This window comes from Harpegnathos saltator, unplaced genomic scaffold, assembly GCF_003227715.2.
Source record: "Harpegnathos saltator strain DR-91 unplaced genomic scaffold, Hsal_v8.6 scaffold215, whole genome shotgun sequence".
NCBI lineage: Eukaryota > Metazoa > Arthropoda > Insecta > Hymenoptera > Formicidae > Harpegnathos > Harpegnathos saltator.
Window position 1 is genome coordinate 37,138 of NW_020230001.1, and position 23,887 is coordinate 61,024.

Consider the following 23,887-nt stretch of genomic DNA (forward strand, 5'->3'; position numbering starts at 1 on the left):
ACCTTCGATATCTCCTAAACGGTTAGAGATACAGGCTTCGGACAGGTACCAAATTAAAGCCCTTTCAAAACCCTACATTTTGCACTACATGGACGACTCTCTACTCCCAGTAGAAGCGGAGATATCGACGGAGAAAGGTTGGAAAACTTTAACCTTCGATATCTCCTAAACGGTTAGAGATACAGGCTTCGGACAGGTACCAAATTAAAGCCCTTTCAAAACCCTACATTTTGGACTACATGGACGACTCTCTACTCCCAGTAGAAGCGGAGATATCGACGGAGAAAAGTTGGAAATCTTTAACCTTCGATATCTCCTAAACGGTTAGAGATACAGGCTTCGGACAGGTACCAAATTAAAGCCCTTTCAAAACCCTACATTTTGCACTACATGGACGACTCTCTACTCCCAGTAGAAGCGGAGATATCGACGGATGAAGGCTGGATATCGATAGAGGAAGGCTGGAAAACTTTAACCTTCGATATCTCCTAAACGGTTAGAGATACAGGCTTCGGACAGGTATCAAATTAAAGCCCATTCAAAACCCTACATTTTGGACTACATGTACGACTCTCTAATCCCAGTAGAAGCGGAGATATCGACGGATGAAGGCTGGATATCGACGGAGAAAGGTTGGAAAACTTTAACCTTCGATATCTCCTAAACGGTTAGAGATACAGGCTTCGGACTGATACCAAATTAAAGCCCTTTCAAAACCCTACATTTTGGACTACATGGACGACTCTCTACTCCCAGTGGAAGCGGAGATATCGACGGAGAAAGGCTGGATATCGACGGAGAATGCGTGGAAAACTTTAACCTTCGATATCTCCTAAACGGTTAGAGATACAGGCCTGGTTCTGGTACCAAATTAAAGTCCTTTCAAAACCCTACATTTTGCCGTAAATGGTGACTCTCTACTCCCAGTAGAAGCGGAGATATCAACGAAAAAAGTTTGGAAAACTTTAATCTTCGATATCTCCTAAACGGTTAGAGATACAGGCCTGGCTCTGGTACCAAATTAAAGTCCTTTCAAAACCCTATATTTTTCCGTAAATGGCGACTCTCTACTCCCAGTAGAAGCGGAGATATCAACGGAGAAAGTTTGGAAAACTTTATCCTATGATATCTCCTAACTTTGATCTTAGTTCAGAGGGCCGAGAAGCGATGCTTTACAACTGCTACGTTCGCATTTTGTCCTCTCCGAGTCATTAATTCAACTCCGAGTATGCCAATGCCATTGGGCGTCACGTAGCGGGGATAGTTGTAAATACAAGGTACGTTCAACTGCTGAAAGAGAACTGTAGTGATTCGTGCATCGAGATAATTATATGTAATAATGATAATATAATAATATTTTTCCCTATATGTGAATAGGCAAATATGGGTCAATCGATTTTCCACCTCGATCACCGGATTTCACTGTAGAAACGCTACATTTTCCATAAATTGCTACTTCCATCTCACTCAGAAAATTTATTTTCGGAAATCCGACGTTTCATTCAGAATTCTGGTTAGCCCCGCACGAGTTCTAAAGATTATTATTAACACGCGACGCGCTAAAACCAAAATTGGTAGCGTTCTCGCCATTTCTATACTCTTTCGCTTGGCTCGTCAAAACAAGCCGAGCGGAGGGCGGGACTTCAGACGGATAGACGCATAGACGGATAGCAGTTTCTCTGTGTGGGTGTGTGTGTGCCGACTACATTCTTACATAGAAACGTACGGCAATTGAAAATGTTTAAGCATATACCCAGAGATTCTATCTGTTGCGTATGACAAGTGTGTGTGTGTGTATGAGCGTGTGTGTGTGTGTGTGTGTGAGTGCGTATATGCACACGTATGTCACGCACACTTTCAATGCAACACATGCACACGGACACAACTGCGCTAAAAAACGCCTGCCGGAGAATAAATAAATACTAACGTAACGCTGAAATATTTTGGAAAAATAATTTTGGGTACACACAAAATATTATCTTATTATCATATATTTATATATCGATATAAATCGTATATAATTTTCATGGTATTAATCATATACAATCTCAATTCTTATTTTTTTTGTGCATGTTAACATGTTAATTCATATTACAAATGCATAACAACGCGCGAGACCGTGCTTGTCAAGTACGCTATTATGGTTGTAGCACGGACATAAACCGCCTGAAAGTGGATGTAGCACGGACAGCCACCAGATGCAGGTTTTACCGTCGAAATCTAAAAGTGGATATAGCATCGCAGTTCCCCTCTCAAAATGGATGCAGATAGCGCCCATTCCCAGTGCGAAAAATCGGTGTCACCGAAAACGCCGTTTTGGCCGCTCTCAGCTTCATCTCTGGTCATAGGATACGCCGGCGTGGCCGCTAGAAAGGTTTTTTTCGTTGGAAATTGCTGTCAGTTACGACAGTTATACAAGCAAATTAGATATAACTTTGAACAACTCGTTCGTTATATTTTGTATAATATTCATTACGAACTATGGCGTATGTATTTTTCGTAATAATTTTATAATGGTTAGAATAAATGTATACTTGCTCATAGCAAGAAAGTACATATGTTTGATGTATTTGTATATAAATCTATCAGTTTGACGTTTTCTGTATAATATAAAACACGGTAATGTATATTGATATAAAATGTAATATGTTGCAGATCAAAAGTAAACTTCAGAATAACTCTCACTTCTGACCCCAATCTGCCATATAAAGTGTAAGTGTGTCTGTTTTTGTGTGATTTGTGTCTTGTAATAGTATGCAAGTCAATGGCTCTGAATTCTTTGAAACATTTGATGCATTTTACACACTTCTTGAAAATCTGGACATTAATAAACAGATAACTATAGACAATGTGACACAAGCTTTTAATTGTGCTTGCTTTATCGAAGCTACAATCGCAAAAATTCAAGCTGAAGGAAAAGAATATGATTTTGAGAAATGTTTACAAGAATACCGAAGATTGGAAGGAAAATCACTTTCACATACATGTTTTTATTTGGCAAAAGCATGTGACAAATTATTAGAACGTTATTTAAAGGATAGTCATTTTCCCAATGAAATAGTTGACGAATACTTGAAACTATATACACAACACTTTGGACACGACAGACTAAAGGTTTTTTTAAGTAGGTTAATAAGTAATTCTATTGCTGTAAGTACAATTGTAGAATCTCTAGAAGAATTAGAAGTACCATTATCTAATATAGAGAATGAAGCGCTAATTATGTCATGGGAAATAGCAGTAACTAGTGGAGATAAAAATGGAGTAATAAAATGTATAAATAAAATGATAAATGATGGTGATGTTTCAAGATTAATCGCTTTAATAACTGAATTATGTGATGATAATGCTATCGGAATATTAATTAAAGAAATTCTTACCTCAAAGTTGGTTGAAAATCATCCTGCTATATGCATAGCTCTTGTAAATATGAAGAGAAAATTACTTTTAAAATTACTTAAAAATGATTACACTTTCTGCACAAATTTTATTGATGCAATATTCTACTTTGGTCGAAATATGCGACAAGTAAATGGAAATTGGTTATCAGATCATGATTTCAAATATGAACATCTGTGTAAAATATTTCAAATTTTATTAAATGGTCCTTGTGTAATTTATGAACAAGTATATAATAGATTATCTGTTGTTAAAACTCAACCAGATAATAAGATATGGAATGATGTGGAAAGATTTGTTTAGCATACATACATATTATACATATTTATTATACAATTTTATAGATTTTATATAAATTCTGATTAATAAGTTATATTCTGTATAACTGTATAGTGTTGTAAGGAAGGAAAATAAATTGTTTGTACTACAAAATTTGTTTTGTTAACAAAATAAAAATGCCAGTCCTATTTTAAAAATATATATAAAATATGAGAAACATTTCAATATATATATATATATATATATATATGTATATGTATATGTATACCTAAACTTATACATGTTATGTGTATATACACACAAGATATTCTTTCTGTAACATTATTGTAATTTGTATAAATCGGAAACAAAGAAAAATTCATATATTTTATTAATTACAGACTCAGTGTACCAGAGAATACTCCATTTACTGCTGTGTTAAAGTTTGCTGCTGAAGAATTTAAAGTACCACCATCTACATCTGCTATAATTACAGATGATGGTATAGGGATAAATCCGCAACAAACTGCAGGTAGAAATATGATATATTTCAATATACTATAATTTCTGTACTATACTATATATGGTCAATCATACATTTTGTTTCCAGGAAATGTATTTCTTAAATATGGTGCAGAACTCAGATTGATTCCCAGAGATCGTGTTGGAAATGCCAGATAATTTGTATAACTTATTGCATTTATATTAGATATATTCTTTTGCACAGCGTAAATATATTTCGAAAAGAAAAAGTTATTTTCGTTAAAATGTTACAAACATGTGCATATATATATATATATATGTGTATATATATATATATATAGATCAATTAAAAATTTTTAAATTACATTAAATCGTATTTATATTTACAATTCTTTTATGAACATTCCATATGCTTACTCAGTTAATATTTATATATCGTTGATGAGATTTATATGATTTAATGCAATTATATAAGTGTAAAAATTTTGATGAATTTATTATAAGGAATGGATATATATATTAAAATAGACAATTAAAATGTTTAATAAAAAATTTTTATAGCTGAAATACATGAAAGTTATAATTGATACAAAGGTACATTGTTATATGATGAAATAATTCAGATAGTCATTTATATCTTTCAGAGAGATTCAGAGTGGAATTACGACAGAAATGTAACAATCTCATACATTCAAATATAAACCTGTAAACCTTTTTGCTGTAAAAGATTGCATAATTTCCGTAATTATGTACTTATAATTTGTTATAAAATCTGGATTATAATTATATATAACACGCTAGACGAATTCAATGAAAATATAATTACTTTAAAATATATATGTCATATTCCTTCCTTATTTTGTAATGCAAAAACCAATAACATTATTGGCAATATGAATGGCAGCGACAAGTTTCAGTAAAATTTTATCTTATTCCCTATTGTTGACATGTATAAAAGATTTATCAATACTTTCTAGTGCAGAGGAGAGGATGTTGTAAAAATTGAAAATATTTGCAGATTACAAAACAACACAATTGTGTATTAATTATCTAGAAAAACAATTTTAGATGATTCAGATATTTTCCCCGTTGCATCTGTGTTAGATTCTTTTTGGCACTATACTGGTCTTCGAATATAGCGACGTGCCGATATGAGTTATGATAACAGAGTCAATTACCAATATTAAATTTTTCACAAAGAGACATGATTTTGACAATCATTGATTATAAAATCGTTTCTGAAGGGCATAGTACCATTATAATCGTTCTTTTATACGACTAATGCATATACGTAGTATATATGAGAGATAAAAAATTCATTCATCCAAAAAAAGATCACCAGATATATTAATCACGTTCGCAATACTCTGATAAAAAAAGTACAAAAGATCAGTCATTTGTTCCGAGTTAATATCGGTTTGAATCTTGCAGAGTACTCAGCGCATATGTATATATCGATTAGACGTAATATATTTGCCATACAATTAAACTATTGACTTAATACGACTTAATACTCATTACATGTAATATTTATCCTGTATAATCTTTCATATGTGCGTATGAGGATACGAAATGTCGTAAAAAACTTCTGCTTCACAATTCTGCGACGAGAGACCATCATCTGCTCTAATATCACACATACGATGATAGATTATATTACGACATATACATTGAGACCATTATTGACACCTGGCATTATGAAAATGAGAATAAATCTGGCACTAGTGTGATAGTACACCTTACAAACGCAGTATGGAATGTCGATTTTATCCAGGAATAATTATACATTAAAGATCTAACAACACTGACGTAATACTGGATTAAATATTGATTAACATTTTTGCTAACAACAGATTGAACATTACCTTTGTCATTTCACACAAATGGCACATTCTCTGAATTTGTTTTTTCACGTTTACACAGAAATTCGTTCATTTTAAAATATATCCAGTTGAGATAATTAAACGAAAAACTCGTCAATAATTGTCTCTGAAACGTTTGATATCGTTCACACTCGGTATTTGAAAATTACTAGCATATCTATTATAAGAAGTTATTCATCCACTGAAATTCCAAACTGATATTCATTAAATAGATAGATGTGAAACTATTGTCAAATTGTATAAGTTTTTTAATTCTTTTGACAATAATTTAAGCATGTCCTATATCTAATATAATTTCTACAAGTGTTATATATGTATATAATACTATAAAATTATTGGTAGCTAGAAATGTATGAAAAAGCAGCAGATAAGAAAAACGATTCAAGACTAGAGCTATAATCACGCATATACTTCGTAAGAACAGTGTTCTATCAAATATTGCATCGAATATATCACCATGGTAAAAAATCTCTTGCTATTTCACTCCGCATTTTCATGTTCACTTTAAATTAATGAGATTTAACAAGGCCTGGATTCTTATCTCTATGTATGAACAAGTGGTATACAAAATCTTGAGCTAAATTTATAAAAGAATTATTACAACTTTTGTAAATTGATATAAAACACTGTACTTATCGTTTGTCTCCTCCAAAAGAAAATTATTGGAAGTATATTTTTCTCAGCTAAAATTACTCCTCATTCTGTACACAGTAACACTGCGATGTTTTTGCCATTCGATATAGAATTTTAACTTATGAATAAATTACGGCTCAAACAACCATATTTTTATAGACTTTTGCCTTACTAGCTCGCGTATAAATATTCTATCCACAGGTCTCTCTCTTTCTCTCTTCCATTTTTACTCGTCCTAAAATAACAACACAACATTATCAACTGTCATTTCCCAAACAGTTTATCTTTTGAACGAATAAATTTCCTTCCGATTTTTCAAAAGCCATTATTCTTATTTTATTTCTATCGGCACGTAAATTTCATTCAGAAATAATAAAATTTAATTATTATATATATACACATATACATACGTTTATAATATATAAATTACTCCAAGTACAGGCATTAAAATTACTAATAATAAATAAATGGAAACTGACACATATATATATACACACACACGCAGTGTAGCTATTAAGTTTTAGGACTGAAAATTTTTATTAATTAAATAGGATTGTAATAAATATTTACTGTTTCAAATCAAGTACATGGTACATCATTTACTTACGATTGTTCAGAATCCAGCATGCCATGGAGAGGCTGGGAGTTCGTGTAAATTGCTGTATAGAGTTAGGAAGGATGTATAAAATTGAATAGTAAAATATTTCCAATTATAATTTCTCTTTTTTATAAATTTTGTTTAAAAAATCTTATAGTCACACTGTGTGTGTGTATATATATATAAAATGATTAAATTAAAATTAAAGAATTATAACATAGCAGATAAACACTTACCCATTCATGTTCTTCGACACCTTCCATATGATCTTGCTCTAGTGAACATTGAATGACATCTCCCACAAAGTTGCTCATGGTTTTTTGAATCTAATACACACATATCACACAATATACTCAAACATATATCACATGAAAGCAAAGAATCTTATGCTTTTGCAATAAATATTACGCGAATTTTCCACGTAATATTTATATATGCATAATACATTGTAACATTAACTGATAATCCATCAAAAAATCAATTGTGGATCAAATTTGTCATGCTCATGATTTTTGTAAAGTCACATATCATATAATTAAAGCTTTCACGTCCCTTCCATGAATAAGGTACACACATAATGTATAAACTCAAATGTCATCTTACCTCTTCCTGTTTCGCTTTAACGTCCGGATTCCATCCTAGTCTATTGAAAGGTTGCGCAGAAATACCGAAAGGGGTCGATGATGGTTTCGTTGCGACTTGGGAGGTAGCAACTACGTTCTGCGACTGATTCTCGGTCACTGTAAGTATAAAATCATATGTTAAACCATCGAAACACGCTGTATTTTTGATTAATTAAATAAGATTGTAATATTTATTATTTCGAATTAACTACCACGATGCATCGTTTACTTACAATTGTCCATACCAGGTGGTTTAAGACTTATTCTAGACGGTTGCTTATTACTACCATTAAACCATTCTGTAGAAGATAATGTCAGTTTCCATGTGACTTTAGTCGGAGGGAAGAGATCATCTTGGAATAATTCACTCTGATTGAAACGGATAGATATGTCAATGCTTTTACATCAGATATTTCGCGTACTACACATTCGTGTTATATTCGTCAATTGCTGCCGTGGTTGCGTCTATTACGTACCTTTATACGCGGTACAGTAAAACTCAAAGGTTCTATCGTGTTATTGGTTAGCCTCAAAGCAGAGGCGAATTCCACACTGGCAACGTCACATTTGTTTTTCGGCAGAAACGATAAGCCCTGGTGCAGACTGCTGCACCTGTGATGGCTCAATGGACAGCAATACGGAGGTTCCTCAGTTACTTCAAATGCATATATTGTAGAATCGCCCTGGAATTGATAGATTTCGTGGAAAAAATGGCAGCGAACCGATTAGAACATTCGATCGGGGAGAGAAATCTTACACGTCCAGTTAGAAAGAGCGTTGAACTATCTTCGTCGTAATATGGCATTAGTATGGCAGGTGAAACGTCTAATCCCACAGTGTTCAACGGATTATTCAAATCGTCCATCTTGAATATGTAAATCTGTCTTTCAGATACTCTGAAATGTATAATTATTTGTTACAGAAATTTCTCTTCGCGACTTCTTCCTATTCTAATGATGATGTAGACAAACAAAATATGCGACTGCATCTGTTGCGCTTACTTGTCGAAACCTATCACAACAAGGTATTTGCCTTCAAGAGCCCATATAACTCTTGCACCTCTTGTACCTACGGGACCTTTGCCCTCTTTCACCGGGACGTCGCTGGAGCGAGGTTTATAAATCCGCAATTTACCGTCCTTGCACGTGCTAGCAAGATACTGACCGCACGGTGACCACGCCAAGCTGAATATCTGATCCGTATGACCGGTCAGTGTGAACTTTGCAATTATCGTCTCAGTGGTTGACAAGAGCAACAAGTCCCAAATCTTAACAGTCATGTCGTACGAAGCGGACGCGAGAACATTAGATGCCAGTGGGTGAAATTTGATTAGGTAAATTTTGTCGGTATGGGCTTCTATGAGATGCTTTGGCTCGTTCGTTGGTTCTGCCAGACCGGATTCTGGTATCTCCCACAACCGAATCATCCCGTCATCGCATGCTAGCAAAAAAAGAAAAAAAAGAAAGGAATATTTTCTCAGTTTCTTTCGAAGATTCGTTAGAAAGATATTTCTTTTTTATCATAATCTTGAAATTCCACTTTACCAACTGCTAGTCGCTGATTATTAAAAGGATCCCATTGGAAGTCCATTACAGTAGTACCATGGACTAACGCTGGCATAACTCCATCTGGTAGTCTCCCGGTTTTTTTCAGTTCCAGTACCGCTATTTTGCCACCTGGGCCGCTCAATGGTACAGCTACTCGATCGGGATTAGCTATAGATTCATAAAATAGACCCCATTTTTTATCACGATCCCAAGCTTCATGTACACACATACACACACACACACACAATCTCTTTTTAGAAAATATAATTTTACCATGAAAACCATCACATTCGCCGGATATTTGACGACTGATATTGCGTATGTTCTCAATATGCGTGGATTTGTGTCCTGGCGTACCCTTCAAGTGTCGAAACTTAGATACTCTTCCTATAGGATCAATAAATTTACATTATATTAATATTATACTTATACAATTATAACCATACTAATACAGTATATAGTAATAATAACAGTTTCCAAAGCAGGTGTTAAGATTCTTACCGAAAACTGTCGAGGTCCTTTTAGAAGCTGGTGTTGCAACAGGCTCTACCTTTTCCAATCTAGGATCCATGCTTTGTTGTCGCAATATAGGACTAGTCTTCTTCGCCTCGTCCTCCTTAATCACCTCGCTCTTCGTCTTGAAGGAGTCTCTGCGTCTCAACATGGTCGGCGAACCTATCGCCTTCTCCGCCAGATTGCCGTCGGTGACGGATACCGAGCGGCTCTCGTAAAGACGCCGTCTCTCGGCGATGGAGTTTCTATTGGCACCGCGCTCGAAATTTCCGGCATCCTCGTTCTCGGGTGACTCGTCCTTCACTTTCGTCTCGAATACTTTGCGTCTCTCCGCGGTGCTCGGTGTTTTCGGCTTGTAACCGGAGTCGCTGGAATTGGCGTCCTCCTCGATGGAGCTGGAATCGCTCTTGCCGTTTTCCGCGTCCTTCACCCGCTCGTTAGTGTAAGTCGGTGATTTGTCCGCCTCTACGTTATTCTCCACGGTGTTGTTGACCTCGTTCTGATAACCGTTCGTGTCGCTGTTCGGCGCGATCGGTACGGAAAAGATCTTGTCGAACGAGAATTCTTGGCTGCTGGACTTCGCCTGGAACGGCTTAGGGCCAAGTCGGGGCTACGAAAACGGACGAAGAAAACAATAATAGGAGGGTCAGATTGCACGTAGACTTCCCGTGCGTATTCTTACGTACTACTCTTTCGCGGTATGATAATTCAAAGATGACTGTTAGTAATGGCATGGTAATAATGGCGTAATTACGATATACGGAAGAGAAAGTTTAGAATCCGCACGCAAAACTGTCGCAGAAATCAGCCGCGAAAATTCCGATACTCTTAATGTAGCAGGATAACGTGTTCCTTTCTAAGCTAATTACAACCTTGTATCCTCCGATCGCGTTAGGATTCACTGACGTAACGACTGATCCGGGATTTGGCGACGTGCGAGGACGCGCCACCGGTTTCGGCTCGTCCTCGGAGATGCTGTTGGTTCTTGATGCTCTCGGTAAAGGCTTAGGCGGCACTGTCTGCCCGCCGTTCTGCAGTTTGATCTTGTCGTCTTCCGTCTCGGGCTTTTTAACATCCTCGATCTTCTCGGTATCGTTCTCGACGACATTGCCGTCGTTTTCGTTCACATGGCTGTGTGGCGCCTTCGAAAATCCCTTTGGTGTGGTAATGACCAAAGATTTCGGCTGTCGGTTCGTTTGTTCCACTTTAATGTCATGCTGATTATCTTTGAGCACCGCTAAGTTCCCTTTGTGTACCTGGAGGTACGGTAAATTCCTTAGTGACCCAAGTGAGCCGCAGGCAAACCAAATTACACTGTCCGATTCTGCACTCTTAAGAATACGCTCTTTTCTTTTTCTTTTTTCTTTTTCTTTCTTTGGCATTCGGCGTGACAATTTAACGACCATTCGCACAACTTTTGTACACATACACACGCACATCTTTTGCTCGCTCTTTTGTACAGAACAGATAAAAAAAATATATGCAAAAAACGCATAGATTAAGCTCCAGTAACTAAAGCTTAATGCATCTCTCAATTAAAAATCTCTTTGGAGGCAAATTTGCAGATAGATAACTATTCATATAGATGATACACATGTTTTTACACTTCTTACTATTACTTACACTGTAGAATAAGCTACAACATCAATTGCCATTTATATTACACGTGCCAGGAATAATAGTTTGAATGGTGCTAATGTATAAACTACAAAACATATATTGGACATCTGAAATGTGAAAAAAATATACACAGAATATGGAGAAATTAAATAACGCAAAATAAAATATGTATATATGCACGCGCGCGCGCACACGCACACACACGGACACGCACACACGCACGCATAATCGATAATGATTGGTTTGATATAAATTCAACATAAATTCTTACAAGAAAAAGATTAAAGATACACATGAAAATTATAATATATACAAAATGTTTCAATGCTTAAATTCTACTAATATTGTAATTGTAAAATTCATTAATAATATTGCACGAGCAGCCAATAGAACTTTTAGCATTTAATAAATATGTTGCAAACGCTTGTCACAAAATACCACATTGGCAAACTTATGCAAGCATACATAAATTTACGTTTAATAAGTTTCTATAATCAAAATAATTCTGCCTGAAACGAACACGACCCTTTCGTATTAAAACATTTTCCAATATTTGAGATGCTTTCCGAAATCTCCCTCCCATTTTTTCTCTCTCTTACCCACCCTGTTTCTTTCTTTCTTGTTATCATGAAAATATATTAAACATTATATATTTGAAGCAAATATACATTCAATGCATCGCGTGATTTTATCTTTGAAGCTTTTGTTATTGTGAAGAAAATGTGGCAATGATGTGAAAAAATGCGATGATGAGCGTGCAATTATGTTTGAATGACTCGAGTCTAAAGTAATCATAGATCTGATATTTACAAACATAATGAAACGGATCTTTCCTTTTCGATGTGATTCAAACCATTTTAAATGTATGCTACATTAAAATCAATACAATATACAAGCGAGTACAGCATTAGTAAATGTGTTTACTCACAGTGATTGGTTCCTCGCCTTTGTTCCTCTTAACAGGGTCTAGCGATATCTTTGGCACAGAAGCGTTATGACCTTTCATCCATGCTGTTGCGTCGTTTTGAGCAATACAACCAGCTGTATCTGGATAAATATCGGCGTGAAAGTCTCTATACGTCTAAAATTTGACATTTGTTAGATAATTCAGCTGTAACGTATCAATATGTAACAATCATACAGTTTGTAGCCCGCAAAAACTCACTTTTCGTGGAACCTGATACATAATCGGGATCACCATGTTGGAAGTGAGTTGTAATAATCTGTTAACCTCAGCCTGCATTACATTTAACGCTCGTTTTGGAACTAAACAAACTCCTTTGGTTTGCTCGCCGCTATGACGAATTCCTTCTACCAGATAAGGATCTTTATCCATGACCTCCATGTACATAATGGTAGTGTCGCCTTTCCCAGCAAGGAAGAGCATATTTGTATCAGGATCAAAGAGTGGCATCAGAATGCTGAGAAATATATCATATACGAAATATAACACGAAAGATATAACACGTAAATATATATACAAATTATATAATTCAAGTAGCATTAATTTGAGATGAATTTTAATTCTTTGTCTATGGAGAAATTAAAAAATTATAGAACTTTACCCAGTACTACAATCCAATTCCAATGTTTTTACTGGCTCGTTCAAGTGTCTCAAATCTCTGATGAAAACTTGACGAAGTCTCGCTGCATCAAATCCTGTGGTTAGTATTCTGTCGCTATTATTTAACCACACTGTTCTAGAATCTTTGATACTTTGGTGGCTCGAGCACGAGTTGACGATACATGAAGATGCACGCGGATCTATTATCCTCATTTGCTTGTCTTTACATGATGTTGCTAAAACGGTGCCATCTTGCTTCCAACTTACAGATTGAATCACTTCTGTGTGATCACTGTTAGCTGCATCACAAAATTCATGTGATATATCATGTTCATGAAATAAAATAATGAATATAACGGTATTAAAGTATATTTACAAAATAGTTCCTGCTGAGAAAGAACATCCCAGAGTGATAAATTTGTGAATGATGCAGTAGTCAGAAGATGTTCTGCAGAAGGATGCCAGCATATTGCTTCCACTCTACGTTGACGGTGTGAAAATGTGCATTCAGGATTACACAAAGATTCTTCCAAGCCACTTTCTGGGATATGCCACAGTTTTACCTAATTTTCAAAATTAATACAATTTTTAGAGGAACATTAACCTTTTAAACAATAGTCAAAACTATATTCTATATTTGATGAAAGTAAAATTTTTAATTTATTACAAGACAATCCTGGGAACCAGTTGCAAGTAAGCCATCATGGAATGGAGAAAAGTCCATATCAGTTACAGTGTCTGCATGTGCGTGTAGCAAAGGCATAGTCTTACTCTTTCTACCACAGTCCTCTAGTGGTAGTACTGCTAAACTGGATCCTTCAAGAAAAATTTGATTTTTGTTTTTTTTTTGAATGTTGTAAATAAATTACTGAAATAAATTTATTGTAAATTTAAGTATACCATTGTGATCCACATTAAATGCCATGAATGCTGCAGATGCTGTTATATTATTCCCATAAGTCTGATAAGATCCCACAGAGATATCCCGAATACAAGACTCTGGTTTGGGAACGATGGGTGCTGCATTTTTGTATTTAGATGCTTTGAAACGCCAAGCCATTTTGATATTGTTAACTGGGTTGAAATATCTATGCTCTACTTAAATCATGTAATCTGAAAATAAAGAATGCCAATTTGTACGAGTTGCTTGTCAATAGAAATTTTAAATATAATTAATTTAATATCATTCACTTCAATATTTTTGAAAGTATACAACTATTAAACATGAGATAAAAACATCTGCTAAATATATGTAAGAAATATTGAAATTTCGAGATACTGAAAGTTCATCAAATACAATTTAATAAAATAAGGCGAGTGTTTTTGAACTTTCACAGAAAGAGAGAGAATTTTCGCGATTGTATTCTAAGCGAGATTTCGCGCAAATACACGATGCACTCGACAGATGCAAATTTGTTGGATGTTGCTCGGCCCAATTAATGGCAGAGAAAAATCAACGGTACAATTTCAAGATCGCATCAGTGATGTCGCTGAAAAGTGAGCAACGCTGACGCAGTCATTCGTCCACGTAACGAAGCCGTGCATGACTAATAATTTGGGGGTGAGAACCACCCTACCCTTCGTTCGATGTGGGGTCGTAGATAGTCGCTTAGCGTTGCGGCAATGACGCTCCCTGCGATGCGAAATCGCGGCAAGTCGCGCTCGAGGATACTCACTGGTCATAAATCGAGACGCATCCACGCCCACCGGATTAACGTACTCTTGATGCGATTCCACCGACGTGACAGCGATGAACACGATAATAACGACGACGACGATGACGATCACAGCGCAACGACGGTGAAACAGGCGTCCGTGCTCTACGCAGCTCTACCAAGCTTTGAGGTTGACAGCCGGAAACAGGAAAGTCCCCTTCCACCCTATTCCCCCTCCAAAATGCCGCATTTAATCCCGTGTGATGACATGGTTCGGATTTTATTAGCAGATATCAGGTGATTATTTGTTTCTCATATTTTTATTGTTACTTGATTATGTATTGTCATGTTTATTATTTAAATGAGATCACATGTTTTTGATATAAATCGATTCCATCCGTCATTCTACGTATTAATTTATTTTTGACAATTATTACAATCTATTTATTTATACACACATATATAGTTACTATATTACATATATATACATATAGTAGGATAAAATAATATTAGCTCATATGTACTCAATATTAAATTATTTTTCGAAATAAAATTTATATAAACATTGCTATCTCAACAAAAATTTACAACTTTATAATAATATTATATTCATAATAAAATTGATATCACTCCTTTAAAAGTGCCAATTGCAATAGAGGTATCACTTTTATCGAGGATAAATCTGCCAATACAGCCTAAAAATAAAAATATTGAGTTGTGAAGTATATTAACTTAACATATACAGTAACTATATACTATATACATATAATTCATATATATACACACATTAATGATATAATATTTGTGTACCTCCACATTTTGTTGTGTGTTAACTTGCAACAAATTTTCCTTTCGGAAACTTAATATTGTTACTGCAAGGAGAGGAATAATTTCCAACGAGTCATAGCCCAAAATTAAATCCCAGAGATATAATAATTGCTCAGGTGGTAAATGGCCACTGAAGCCCCTCATGAGCCATTTGAAGACTATTCTTATACTGAAAGTATAGATGTAAAATAAATTAACATTTGAAAATATAAACAGCAGAGAAAAAGGGAAAGGAGTGAACTCACGGTTGAATGTGTATATTCTTGAAATGAGTCCATAACTGTGGTTCATGGCATTGCAATAGTCTTTCAAAGAGTAAACACAGAGCAACTATACCTTGCTCATGACTTGACACAGTGTGTAAGCGAAACCAGTATCTCAAATAGAATGCACGAAAAGTATAGTACATAGCACAAGGATCATCATACAAATAGCAAAATGGTGTAGCTATATAAGAAAAAAAAATCAATGGTTGACTGAATTCAAAAGTAATATATTTTTGTACAAGTGTCCCTTACCATACATTGTGAATCCATGAAATGGGACAACACCACTGGGTGGAAAGACTAAAGTATTTTCTAGTGTAGCTGGTTTGCCTTGCAAAACTGCATGGATTACCTGACCACCAGCACTTCTATCAGTTGTAACCGGCGCAAGTATTTCAGAATCTCTTGAAAAACACAACATTGTTTTGTACAAGATGTCCTCAAACACAAAGTACTGATCATCATTTCTGGCTGTTAACTGTACATCCTACAATCATATATACATGTTAACATCTTAACTCTCAAGCCACCGATTGGCAAAAAGTTTTAACTATGAGATGTACTTTTGTAATAAATAAGTTACCATTATTATCAATTTGTCCACCACGATATCATATTGCAATACCAAATTCTTCAATTCATTATAATATTCGACATCCTGAAAGGAAAAAAATGATCTATATTTATGATCAGAATTTAATCACTGATAATGATCATATACATTATCTTTGATAACAGATCCAAGTACAAATGACCAAATACGACCACGCAACGATCGAGGAGATCCTCTTTTTAGAAATTCTTGAGCAATGGGAGCCTGATTTAAATTCAACACTTTCTCGCCGATATATGTTCTTTCAGCTTCTAAATTTGGAAAATTTTCTGTTGCTGGCATATCAGTATTTACTCCAAGCAATAGTACTCCCTGTGCCAATTCTGAATACATGCGTCTCTACAAAACAATAAAGAGAAAAAACTGATCCCATACAATTATATAAATTATATAATTATAGTCAAAATAATAATCTTATAAATTACTAATAGTTACTATAATTACACAATAGTAACAATAGTAACAAATGTAAAATTCATACCAATTGAGTAAGTGTTTTTACACTAATCTGTATGTGACTAAAATCCCAATTTAATTCATCTCTAAAAGAGAGTAATAGAATAGTAAATATATTTAACAAATATATCTTTATCCAAACAAAAACTAATTCTCTTTTATAAAAAGATATCTCACACGGTTGTTTTTTAAAGGATGGATCACGTATAGAAAACAGTACATCCAAGAAGTCTTTTGGTGCATATAGTGGTCGATATTGTGATAAATCTGGAAGTTATAACTTATAAATAATTTGTAGAAACTCTGTATTCTGTTATCAAGTTTGGAATAAAATATACCAATATCGTATGTGCTCAGTTCATTCCATTTTTCAGCCAGTTCCTCTCTATCAGATGTAGGTCGTATACGAGCTAATGGAATATTTAGTTCGCTGCATGTTGAGTTTAATGACTTTTGTATGCGTCGTTCCCATTGAATTTGAGTCTTTTTTAAATAACCCAGGTCGGTTACTTCTATGTGCGAAACTGATTGCGAGTGCAATGAACCCTATAAAAGTTTATTTAGAGCAACGAGGCGTTTTTTGAGACTAAAGAAATTACCTACCCGTGATCGTACCCAATGGAATACGGTATTTCTAATTTCGGTTTCCAAGCCGTTACTTTTCAACGCCGTGGCCAACGAATTATTAAAATCTTCTTTATTCACGGCGGAAGATGCGACAAGTTTCTGGTAAAAAGAAAAAGAAAGGATTATGCAATTATTTTTGTTCCATGAAGGGATGTTCAGAATTAAATTACGAATACATACTTGTATTTCATTATAAAGAGCTTTATAATTTGACATATTTTGTATTTCATCGGTAAGTTTACGCGCTGTTTTATCGAGTAATTCCTTTTTCGCGATTTCTTCGCCCATTCTTGCAAGATCATTCCTTGTTTTGTAAAATACCTTTTCGTGATTGCATTTCAAGTAAATCGAAAATGTGCGCCATTTTTAAACAAGCGTCTCTATTACAACCACCACAAATCAACGATATACATAGATTGGGCATTCCATACAAATTCTGTGTAGACAAAATGAAGTTTATATGTGACCAAGGTCCGTAAAGCCCGTATCAGACTATGGATTGGGATTGAGATTAGATTGAAATTTGACCAATTGAAAAAGAGAAAATAATCTGAAGTATAGTAAACTTACTCCTGATTGGTTAAATTTCAATCCAATACTCAATCCCAATCCGTAGTCTGATACGGGCTTAAATGAACGAAGGCCGTGTTCCAAAATTAACCTCCTGTTGATTTAATTCACCTTTCTTATACTAGATAGCTCTGATTTTGATGGTTCATCATTAGTGTATGAGTTTCTTATCTAGCAAGTACTTTTAGAGTAAAGGCAATATAACGTAAAAAGGTTATGTTACAAGAATGAGTGTTGTTAATTTATTGTCAAAATTTTCACGGTAATTATGACACGCAGTAATATTCCAATTGTTAATATTTTACTCGTGAAATAAATGACGAGCAATTTTGTATATTACTGACGTTAATTAATTAAGAGTACATAATATCTGTAATTTATTGCAAAAGTAACAAAAATTTATTAATTTTTTTTCTGTTACTTCTTTTCTAGATTATCTGTGTGCAATCTATCTAACGTTCGAAATATATCAACATGCACCAGTCCATTATACTTCAGAGTCAGCAGTGCGCTTCTGTAAATATATTGATATATATCAATTTATTAGATTTCCTTAATTATCAATTATATAGAAATGTCATAACTACAATTTACTTTACAGTGGAGAACCATTAAAAAGGAAGAAACGGTTAGATCCTGCAATTATCAAGGCAAGATTGGATAGGAAAAAGAAAAAGATTGAGAAACAAATTCGTAGATTAGAAAAGGTTGCCAAACAATTGAAACCAATCAGTGAAATAGAAATACCATTTAAATTAGTAGATGAAAGAAAGTAAGTAAGCTAGTTCCTTCCTTCTCCATGAATAAAATATTAATTTTTAGAATGTTAAATTATATATAAGTACAGAAATATTAATATATATTAATATTGTTTCTATAATTAGATATTAATATGAAATGGATTTTAGGCAGAGGCTGCGAAATTCTTCACCATTATCAGCAGAGGAAGTGGAATCTAGAGTTTTATTACAAAAGGAATGGAATAGATATAAAAATAACCAATATTTAGCTGATTTTCAGACGATAGATTCTATGTTATATTCACAACAAAAAGCACTTGATGAACTTAGAGCAGAGTCAGAAGAACTATATCAAGAAGCAATACAGGTAAAAGGTCAATGATTTAGTTAAAATTTATAATAAGTATAGTTATTTGAATTGTAGTAGCAATGGCTGAAAAAATTAGATTCATTGTAAGTTATTGTATAATTCAAATTGTATAATTTGAGCGAATTTATATTTGTAGGTGGATTTAGCATTTTTACCTTATGTGGTCAAAGGCCCATTAAAAACACCTCCAATAGAAAATTACAACAGTCCTGATGGAGAATATGTAAACACCACCCGGAAATATGAAGGGGAAGAATGAAAGATCAATGGTGTGGTAAAAAGATGAATATTACTCCGTATTCAGGAACTCGTACAAGAGAAGCGTGTATTTTTAGATAATTCATCAAAGCTTAAATTTGTATATTTGACATTATATAAACATAATAAAATAGGAAGTGATGAAAAGTAAATTTTTCGTCATGAGAAACAAAACTCTTTAAACTGAACTTTAAACAGAACCTTTTCCTTTTCCTAATAAAATGGATAAAGACCTTTGTGCAAATATGCCCGCTATAAGAAAGCCTAAAGAATGTGACAAACAATAGAAAAACGAATATTATAAAATCGAGACTATCGATGGAATAAAAGCTGTCGTTGTATCCTTTGAGAAAAATTGAATTTTTGTTAGATTATATTTCATCTGAAATATGAAAATTAGACTTAAACTTAATCTACGAAGAACATTTCCGCTATTCAGTTAATCTGGGTTATATGATTGTGTGACTTACGAGTTTATCCTCGCACAATTTTGAATTTAAAAAGGATAACACATGGTTCTTTCATAATTGTATAACCCCTATATATAGCGCTACTATCAAATTGAACTAATTCTAATTCTATAATCATTCTTGCAAAACAATTTTTTTGTAAGATGTTATTATAAGCTATGCTTGAATTCTCGCAGAAAGAAAGTATTGCGTAGCTGGACATTCACAATAAAAGTGCCTTCACTCATCATGAATATGTATGAATAATGCAAATTACAGTTCTTTCGATCGACACTACGCTAACACTATGCTAACGAAATATAGTAATACAAAGTAAGCGTATTTCCATTTGCCAGTTACGTTAAAGTTATGAATCACCTGTCAACTCGGCCACGAGGTGTGGCTGATGTAATGATGAAGAGTGTACATGGAGAGAATTAGAACAGTAAAGAAATTGCTACATAGAATTATGTCTTATACATACGAGTATGTATGTTATTCATATTTTAGAGAGACTGAAATTGATGCTATTTAAGAAGACTCACTATGTTCCTCCGCAAGGTAAATTTCATTGTGACAGTTATTCTCGCACTACTAGAAAACTTGACAAAACTGAGAAGAATTTATACGGAGAAGGAAGCTATTCATATTATTCTCTCCGTGTAACTCTGGTTTAACTAAGCTACGGTGTTGCTGATCTATATCACAGAAAAGTATATCTAAAGGAACATGCATCCCGAGCATTGCGATTATTATTATTAATGCTGCATAATATCGCAATAATATCTGCTCCTTCTTTCCGATTTCTCGCTCACATAACGTGTCTAAGTAACGTTAGGATGAATGCCCCAATTAGTGTCACATGTCCCAATCTATGTGACAATTCTGCTTGCTCTTAATAAATCAGTTAATACGGAGAAAAGATTATAGATGTGAATAGAAATTTCTCCACAAATTAGAACAATATAATGCAATTGAAACATCCCTAATGTACAAGTTTTCCAACAATATCAGCTTTGTGTCTTTAGTTTGACACATGTATTGTGAATTAATTGATTTATCTTCACGAGATTACTTAGAGACTTAACTAATTGTGGGACATTTATCTTGCAAAACTTCTGTCGGAATTTTTAGACGTAAGAGCTTAAGAATGTCCGAGACGTTCTCTCTTCATTCACGACGGCGCGTTTCAAGAAGATCTCGCGAGTTCTTTAAGAAGCGATCGAAGAGTCCTTGTCGTTCGCTCAGTCGAACTTCAGCTCGCGCTTGCACATGGGACAATTGTCGCTGGTCTTCAGGCACTGTCGCAGGCAGTCCGCGTGGAAGAGATGATGGCAGGGCGTGACCCTGGCCTTGGTCATGCCGCACAGACACACCGCGCAAACGTCATCGAACCTCTCGATTTCCTCGAGGGTCGCCTTCCGGTACCGATTCAGTACCTCACGCTCCCGCCGCAGTATCGCGCCCGAGTTCTGCATCAACTCTTTCCATCGCAGGTACACGTTCAGATATGTAGCGGCTAAGAGGAACCTCCAAGAAGCCGAGGCCAACAGCAGAACGCTGAAGATCGCCGAGGCGATGATCGTGAGGCAATGAAGTATCACCGGCGCGTACAGGTTCTCGATGTTCTCCAACGCCTCTAGCTGTAGAAAATTCAGGATAGTGGGGAACATCTCTACGAAGACCTTCTCCGTTGCTGAGTAATACGTCCACGTGACCAGCGTGTAGATCAACGAGGGCCTATGACATGTTGGAATGTCAACTTTTCAGGTATCATTGAGATCGTCTATAATATCTTTTGAGTTGTTTGGACGAATGGACATGCATTGTCACAAAAAAGATCTATCGAAACTTAAAAGGGTGGAAAAACTGCATTTCGGAAGATTGTATCGTGACTTTTGCAAGAAAGTCATCTCAATTTTTGAGTTTCGAAATTTTGCGAGACAATGTGCGTCCAGCATTTTACGAGAACACGAGAGCTTTAAATGACACTATCACCCACTTGTAATGGTCGAGGCCTTGCTCCAGTCCAAACACGAGAAGCATGAAAGTCAAGGTGACGACAAACGTCACCGCTTTAGTCCACTCAAGCACGATCTTGGTTGCCGACATGGCGAGATGCTTGATCTTGGATCTCTCGGTCAAGGTGACGTACGGCGACCAGTCCTCTTTCTGAATCAGTTCCTTGATGTAGCTCACACAGTAAGCTATCACATTGTAGAACATGAGCGTGTAAAGACAGGTCATCCTCTGCTGCGGCAGTAATACCTTGTCCGCCAGCAGCAGGAACACTATCTGATTCGCCATGATGGAGAGATTGCGCATCTTCAAGAAGAGATTCTCCGCACGATCCACGGGCGCGTATAGCCGTTTCAGGAAACGGTTCAGAGGATGCCAGGCTCTCTTGGCTCCACCTGCGACAATGATCATTACGACGTCGTTAATACTTTCATTCTTCAACGTTTATTTCCGTTTCGCAACGATGAAAGAAGATGGCAGTATCATTATGGAACGTCAAAGACTTTCGAACCGCAGGTTCTAAATTATACTTCGAAGGTATAACAATGTAAAGTATAATACACATTGCACGCAACAGTTCTATCGTTAAGTGGAAAATTATAATATTGATTATGTAATTAATGTTACCGCTGCTCGGTGTTAATTGAAAAGTAGTCCAATTTCGAACGTGTCGAACGAGAAGCAATTGAATTAATTTATACTTAAAAATTTTTCTTATCTGTATCAGTTGATGAATTGCAACCCGAGAAGGGCGGCTTGAGAGGATAGTTATTCATACATCTTCGGTACGGCTTGTCAGTGTTGCTTGACGGCCGAACGCGAGATATTTTCGTACTGCTTAATGTTACTCGACGGTTTAGTGCAAGCATAGCACCAGATATCTTCATGTATACACGTTTTATAATAAAGTATTATAAACAACAACAAATAAACGTAAAGAAGAGAAAGATTAAATTTAAAAGTAAAGCTTGGTATAATAAGTTTTAAAGCATGGAACTATACACAAACCAACATTGCATTGTTTACCACAGTTATAACAAATGTTAACCAATAATGAATTGTCCAGTAAACTAAAGAAAAAGAAGAAAAATTGATATAATTTATATCTTCAAATTATAACTCAAGTTGAGGCGGTATCTTGTTCAAGATAGCATGGCAACATGCTAAAGTAACCAAGTGCTTTTTCCTTTTTTTTATGTATACAAAACCGCCATCGTTATATATAGTGTTCCGGAAATTGTGATACAAATGAAAAGGAGATGATTTTTGTCAATCGAAAATACAGAACAAAATCATTTCCCGCAAGGTTTAATTTTCGAGAGAATCCGCTTTGTGAAGATTCTTCAAGTACACATTTTGCATTTGACAACTACAATCAGCTTATAAAATAATACATTAATATCTTGTAATGGTCTTGCTATTGGCCAACTAAAAAATTTACGTATTCAACGTCAATTAAATATATAAAATGCACTATTGCAAGCTTGAATAATTTCTACGAGAAATTAAGAAGGAATTACTTTGACTCCTGAGGAAGCTCTAAAATATTATTAATATGAATGTTAAGGACATACAAATAAGAACGTAGAAACCGAAAAGCAGAGCGCTACAATGTTATATCCTGCGATTCTTACGTCGATTGTCCGCTCGACTAAAAACGCTTATAACTCCTGCCGTCCTAGTAATTATCAAAGAAGATTATCGTTAATGGGTACCGTAATGGCGGGCGATATTAATGAGGATACGAGCGGGAACAAAAAGTATGCAGACATCTCGTTATTATTCGCGCAAGAACATATTGATATGCGCTCGCATATCACGGGATTCTCCTTCTCCACCTCCTCTTCTCCTCGTTCTCATCCTCGTCATGCTCATCGTTCATTCCGCAAAAAAAAAGGACAGTAAAGTACGGCCG

The 23,887-nt window shown here is 35.1% G+C and overlaps 6 protein-coding genes across 10 annotated transcripts in view; 3 read left to right on the forward strand and 3 right to left on the reverse strand.

Annotated features, from left to right (window-relative positions):
* The first annotated feature begins 2,302 nt into the window (after positions 1-2,302).
* Positions 2,303-6,806, forward strand: LOC105184200 (Ubiquitin-fold modifier 1). Its single transcript, XM_011142813.3, has 4 exons — positions 2,303-2,486; positions 2,656-2,712; positions 4,059-4,189; positions 4,268-6,806. Exons 1-4 carry the CDS (start codon positions 2,482-2,484, stop codon positions 4,336-4,338), a joined length of 264 nt encoding a protein of 87 aa, XP_011141115.1. The 5' UTR covers positions 2,303-2,481; the 3' UTR covers positions 4,339-6,806.
* On the forward strand, positions 2,719-3,705 carry LOC109503953 (uncharacterized). The gene has a single exon (XM_019841896.1). It carries the CDS (start codon positions 2,755-2,757, stop codon positions 3,700-3,702), a length of 948 nt encoding a protein of 315 aa, XP_019697455.1. The 5' UTR covers positions 2,719-2,754; the 3' UTR covers positions 3,703-3,705.
* Positions 6,675-14,974, reverse strand: pod1 (coronin). 2 transcript variants are annotated; one of them, XM_011142810.3, is made up of 18 exons: positions 14,798-14,974; positions 14,022-14,234; positions 13,789-13,937; positions 13,498-13,684; positions 13,123-13,420; positions 12,723-12,978; positions 12,486-12,638; positions 10,810-11,193; positions 9,926-10,547; positions 9,698-9,811; positions 9,422-9,592; positions 8,879-9,317; positions 8,635-8,773; positions 8,354-8,560; positions 8,111-8,246; positions 7,858-7,994; positions 7,491-7,580; positions 6,675-6,891 (listed from the first exon to the last, which is right to left on the reverse strand). In XM_011142810.3, the coding sequence occupies exons 2-18, from the start codon at positions 14,179-14,181 to the stop codon at positions 6,883-6,885; spliced, it is 3,651 nt and encodes a 1,216-aa protein (XP_011141112.1). In that variant the 5' UTR covers positions 14,182-14,234; positions 14,798-14,974; the 3' UTR covers positions 6,675-6,882. The 2 variants fall into 2 exon arrangements, with proteins under 2 accessions (XP_011141112.1, XP_011141113.1); XM_011142811.3 differs by lacking the exon at positions 10,810-11,193.
* A 367-nt stretch (positions 14,975-15,341) lies between these two features.
* On the reverse strand, positions 15,342-17,980 carry LOC105184198 (TBC1 domain family member 19). 2 transcript variants are annotated; one of them, XM_019841902.2, is made up of 10 exons: positions 17,747-17,980; positions 17,543-17,665; positions 17,278-17,485; positions 16,965-17,206; positions 16,592-16,822; positions 16,454-16,528; positions 16,123-16,357; positions 15,850-16,051; positions 15,587-15,773; positions 15,342-15,471 (listed from the first exon to the last, which is right to left on the reverse strand). In XM_019841902.2, exons 1-10 carry the CDS (start codon positions 17,852-17,854, stop codon positions 15,403-15,405), a joined length of 1,680 nt encoding a protein of 559 aa, XP_019697461.1. In that variant the 5' UTR covers positions 17,855-17,980; the 3' UTR covers positions 15,342-15,402. The 2 variants fall into 2 exon arrangements, with proteins under 2 accessions (XP_019697461.1, XP_025154141.1); XM_025298356.1 differs by having other exon boundaries at positions 15,430-15,773.
* A 332-nt stretch (positions 17,981-18,312) lies between these two features.
* On the forward strand, positions 18,313-19,672 carry mRpL40 (mitochondrial ribosomal protein L40). The gene is made up of 5 exons (XM_011142808.3): positions 18,313-18,398; positions 18,569-18,652; positions 18,738-18,908; positions 19,045-19,243; positions 19,383-19,672. The coding sequence occupies exons 1-5, from the start codon at positions 18,364-18,366 to the stop codon at positions 19,503-19,505; spliced, it is 612 nt and encodes a 203-aa protein (XP_011141110.1). The 5' UTR covers positions 18,313-18,363; the 3' UTR covers positions 19,506-19,672.
* Positions 19,673-20,247: 575 nt separating this feature from the next.
* LOC105184195 (E3 ubiquitin-protein ligase synoviolin A) overlaps positions 20,248-23,887 on the reverse strand; it is a 9,155-nt gene continuing 5,515 nt past the window's right edge. For all 3 annotated transcript variants that reach the window (XM_011142801.3, XM_011142802.3, XM_025298341.1), the window contains exons 3-4: positions 21,956-22,367; positions 20,248-21,693 (exon numbers count right to left, since the gene is read on the reverse strand). In XM_011142801.3, coding sequence (XP_011141103.1) covers positions 21,198-21,693; positions 21,956-22,367 — 908 coding nt within the window. In that variant the 3' untranslated portion in view covers positions 20,248-21,197. The remainder of the gene's footprint in view (positions 21,694-21,955; positions 22,368-23,887) is intronic.